At 38.4% G+C, this 5,000-nt stretch overlaps 1 protein-coding gene across 3 annotated transcripts in view; it reads left to right on the top strand.

The window, feature by feature from the left end:
* The window catches only part of LOC122347266 (vitamin D3 receptor A), a 36,541-nt gene that overhangs the window by 20,909 nt on the left and 10,632 nt on the right, over positions 1-5,000 (top strand). For all 3 annotated transcript variants that reach the window (XM_043242451.1, XM_043242452.1, XM_043242453.1), the window contains 2 exons: positions 752-899; positions 3,352-3,482. In XM_043242451.1, coding sequence (XP_043098386.1) covers positions 752-899; positions 3,352-3,482 — 279 coding nt within the window. The remainder of the gene's footprint in view (positions 1-751; positions 900-3,351; positions 3,483-5,000) is intronic.

Below are 5,000 nucleotides of genomic sequence, written 5' to 3'. Positions count from 1 at the left end.
AGGTCTGTTTGTCCTCTCTCTGAGCAAAACAGCGTCTCTCTTCCAGGAACGACCTGCAGAATAACACACTCGTATTATTATCCTCGTCGCTGCTAGAAATGCTTTCAGCGTGAGTATTCATGGAAACCAGAGCCGCCGCTCGCCCGCTGTCCTTCCCTCCGCTCCCGGCGACCTCTGACCTGTGCACGCTCCTTTTATTATGCAGCGCGCTTCTGTAACCGTATCTTGACTCGCTGATCATTCGTTATTCTAACGCGCACACACACACACGCACACACACACACACGCACACACACACACACAGGTGTTAGTCCGGCGGTAATCCACACCATCGGCGACAGATGGGTGAGAGAAACTCATAAATCTGCAAAACACGAGCATTTTCTGTCCGTCTCCTCGCCCCGAGTCATCCCAGATCAGGACGAGTGCGTGATTTCGTCCCATTTTTGCAATGGAAGTGAATGGGTGCCGTCGGAACGAGAGTCTGATTTCGACTTTTTCAGTTAAAAGCGAGCTTTAGTCTCCTCCAGATGTCGACCGGTTGCTGGGATGTTTATATCAGACTCTCGTTCTGACGGCACCCATTCACTTCCATTGAAAAAGCGACGCATTTCTACAAGCCCGCGCGCGTCTTTAAAGAGCCGAGGAGGGCCGTGTGTGTTCACGTCTTGGCCGGAGCAGGTTTTCTGTGAGCTGCCGAGCGCCGTGTGTTTGTGGAGGTGTTCCTGACGCCGCTGCCGCTCTCTTTCAGTGATGGACCCTATGGCCGTGAGCACGTCCGCGACGGGTCAGGATGAGTTTGACCGCAACGCGCCGCGGATCTGTGGGGTGTGTGGAGACAAGGCCACCGGCTTCCACTTCAACGCCATGACCTGCGAGGGATGCAAGGGCTTCTTCAGGTGAACGCCGGCGCTCCTCTCAACTCTCTGTGCCTTCGGGAGTCCTGGAAAATACGCTCTTGTCTGGTTTCCAAGAAATCGTTGCGCAGCAAAACTGTGTATTTAACTCTGAAGCGTTTGTCGAGCGGTAAATCGGTGTATTCTTCTGATTTCTGAAGATCACGTGACGCTGAAGACTGGAGGAATGATGCAGAAAATACACAGAAATAAATCACGCTTTAACACACGTTCACTGAGAAAGGAGCTGATTTAAAGTGTAATAATATTTTACATTTTACATCGGTTAAATAAATCGAAGTTGAGGGCTTAATCAAGGCTTTCTTTGCACAACATAAAAAAAAAAGGCAAAAAAATGTATATACACATATATTTATATATAATTTTTTTCGCTTTTTAATACAACTATTAAATATATACTACTACGTTTAAAAAGCTAAATATATATATGAATATATATTTTAAAAAGCATATATATATATATATATATATATATATATATATATATATATATATGAATATATGAATAAAATTATTTTTGTTTTTGCAATATTGCAATTTTTCTTCCGTTTTTTTATTCATTTTTTTATTTTAACAACAAAGCTCTATTGTTCAGCACTTTGTTTTCCAACAAACTTTTATTTGCTTACATTTTAAAATGAAATTATTAAATTAAATTAAGTTTAACGTTAAAATGCATCAAATGTGAAATTAAACGCGTTAGTGTTCATTCGAAAAAGAGAGTTTGGAAGAAATCGTAAAAAAAAATATACAGGAATTTCATGTTTAGGCAATCTAAGCATAAGTTTATTATTATTATTATTATTATTATTATTGTAAAATAATTATTTTTAAATATTATTAAGCTCTGTCATTGATGCTGATATTTTTGTCGTTTTGTTTGTTTTTTCTCTAAAAATAAAAAAAAATCAATTTAAAAGACTGACCAGTAGTATCAAATATTACAGATAACATTCATTTAAAATTATTATTATGCTCTGTCACTATGACTAATTTCTGAATTTGAGGAGAAAAAAAAGAGCAGTAGTATAAATTCTTTCAGGTAATTTACATAATAATAATAATAATAATAATAATTAAAATAGTTGTTGTTATTATTGTGTTATTGCAGTTTTGAACTGTAAAATAAAAAAGGTTAAATTATTATTAATATTAAGCTATATCAGCCATGTTGTTTTTATGTATTTAATTTGATCTTTTGTAAAAACTAATCCTCATACTGTAGTAGTTCTGTCAGCGAGGACAGAAGAAGGCGAGGGTGGTTCTCGGTGTCCTTTTCATCCGCTAAATCGGCCAAAAGGTGACGCTTTTATAACCCTGCAGAAGAATCCCAGCCTGTTTATGAGCGAGCGAGTGACGGCGTGAAATAAAACGGGATGTTTTGGCTCGCTGCTGCACTTTCCCGCCGGTACTGTGCCTTTAAGAGTCCTGTGTGGGCGTCTGATTTATTGGACGCGGAAAACATAGACCGAATCGAGTTTACTGCAGAACGTGGTGAAATAAGGAAGCAGAAAAGCAGAAATTTAATTTAATTTAAAAAAAAAATTAAAATTTGGTCGTGCAGCGCTGCTGGACAGCAGAAGGTACTTAAAAAATGAATGCATTACTGTTAAATTAAATTAAATGATTAAAACTTTATTTTTAAGGAATGCCAGAGATTTAGCGTAACTGTAAACCTCTACTGTACGTCTTTGTTTCAATTAGAAATCCCCAAAAAATAAAATCGCTAAATAAACAGACAAGCAGCGATTTTTATAGGGCCCTTAAATAAACGCATAAATAATTAAATCAATATTAAATATGAAGTTGTGGAAATGATTCTATGATTATAGAATTTCGCTCGATTAATTTTACACTCTGCAGGTGTATAGAGTTATATTTTTAGGAGTTCCGAATGGTGTAGAATTGCGGTTTCTGAAATGCGACGCTGAAAAAGGTTTTTATTTAATCGATTTCTGGTTTAATTTGAATTAATTGAGCAGTTATAACAATGTATAAAAAGAAAAAGAAACCGTAAAAATTAAAACAAAAAAGGAATTTGGGAAAAATATAAAACTGATTTATTGTTGTCGTACAATTTATTAATATTTTTATTTTTTGACGGGGGTTATAATTTTTAATTAATTGTTGAATTGAATAATATAACTCATTAAGTATGCTGGATAAAACTGGATAAAAGGAACGTAATGTAATGTTTAGTAAATGTTACACGAAAATAAATTAATAAACTGTCATTAAATTCAATAGCTTTAATGAGTTCAAGTAATTACTAACAATTAATTTGACCGTTGAAGTGTTAAAGGGGCGTGTTGAAGTCTGTTCATTTGTGCTTCTTTGATCTGCCAGTCATGGGTGTATTCTTCCAGGTATTTGATGAAGATGATGATGATGATGATGAAGATGATGGTGATGATGTGTTGTCTGTCTCCGTCAGGCGCAGTATGAAGCGCAAGGCGAGCTTCACCTGCCCCTTCAACGGGAACTGCACCATCACCAAAGATAACCGGCGCCACTGCCAGGCCTGCCGTCTGAAGCGCTGCGTCGACATCGGCATGATGAAGGAGTGTGAGTGTGACACGGGGTCAGAGGTCAAGTGATAAACAGACAAACTCAGAATATAGAGATGTTTTAATGTCGCATGTTAAAATTATTATTTTTTTTTTTTAGATTTTAAATGCACGAGGAGGAATGGTTACAATATATCACTATATTTATAAAATATTATTTTTCCGGGGGAATATTTTTTGCACGTATTAAATCCTGAGATCTACAATAACGTGATTTCTCTTAATGTGTGTGTGTGTGTGAGTGAGAGTGGGAGTGTGTGTGTGTGAGGTGAGAGTGTGTGTGTGTGAGTGTGTGTGTGTGTGAGTGGTGTGTGAGAGTGTGTGTGTGAGTGAGAGAGTGAGAGTGTGTGTGTGTGAGTGAGAGTGTGTGTGAGTGAGAGTGTGTGTGTGTGTGAGGAGAGTGTGTGTGTGTGTGTGTGTGTGTGAGTGTGTGTGTGTGGAGTGTGAGAGTGTGTGTGTGTGAGTGTGTGAGTGTGTGAGTGAGAGTGTGTGTGTGTGTGAGAGTGTGTGTGAGAGTGAGAGTGAGAGTGTGAGTGTGTGTGTGTGTGTGTGTGTGTGTGTGTGTGTGTGTGAGAGTGTGTGTGTGTGTGTGTGAGTGTGTGTGTGTGTGTGTGTATCTCTTGTGTTTCTGAGTTAGTCTGTGTTTATGTAACCTCATCTGTCTTTAATTTATCATATGGCATATTTTCATAGGAGGGATGTTTTGCGAGTTTGTTAAAGTGAAACCAGCCACATTTAATAACTACTATTTAGTATCGTTTCAACTAGTTTCAGTCTTTCTTTCTTTTATCTTTTCTTGCCAAAAGTCGGGCTGCTGTGTCGCTAGGGCGCCGTGGATGGTTGCCGTGCCGTTGTTATGTGGTTGCTAAGGTGTCGTGAGCAGTAGAAAGCGGCATTAATGAAAAAAGTAATCTGCTTTGTTTGCATGTTAATTCCAGCGAGTTGAGGTGTTTTGAAGCCACACACACACACACACACACACACACACACACAGTTCATCTGAGGAAAATAGTCGTGGTTTCCAGAGAGAGAGAGAGAGAGAGAGAGCCAACAATGATGCTTTTTCTCCATGAAGTTGCACAATGAGCGACCCAGATTTCTTGGGCCGCTGGTGGGAGTCGTGGGGAAGGCAGATCTCTACATTAAGAGAAAACGGATACAGTCGTGTATAAAAGAGCCTCTTTGTGCGTCTCGTACGGTCGGCCGAGGACAGCAGGTCAAAGGTCAGAGCCGTTTGTAGCCAATGAGGCGCTGATCTCACACCTTAGAGGGCCGTGATGTCACGGTGACGTCACTGTGAGGGGGCGGAGTCAGACGTGGTGTTTGCGATCGACTGGTTAAACACACAGATTCATTCTGCTAAAGATTTCCCCCTTTTTAATTTCTTTAAAAAATTGTAAAATTTAAATAATAATAATTTATTATATATTTCACTTTTATTGTTGTATTTCATTGTTTTATTGCTCTGTTTTCATTTTAGGAGCAAAAATATATTTTTATAAATATTTATAAATTT

This window comes from Puntigrus tetrazona, chromosome 6 (assembly GCF_018831695.1).
Source record: "Puntigrus tetrazona isolate hp1 chromosome 6, ASM1883169v1, whole genome shotgun sequence".
Classification (NCBI taxonomy): Eukaryota; Metazoa; Chordata; class Actinopteri; order Cypriniformes; family Cyprinidae; genus Puntigrus; species Puntigrus tetrazona.
This window is presented reverse-complemented; position numbering and strand designations above follow the sequence as displayed.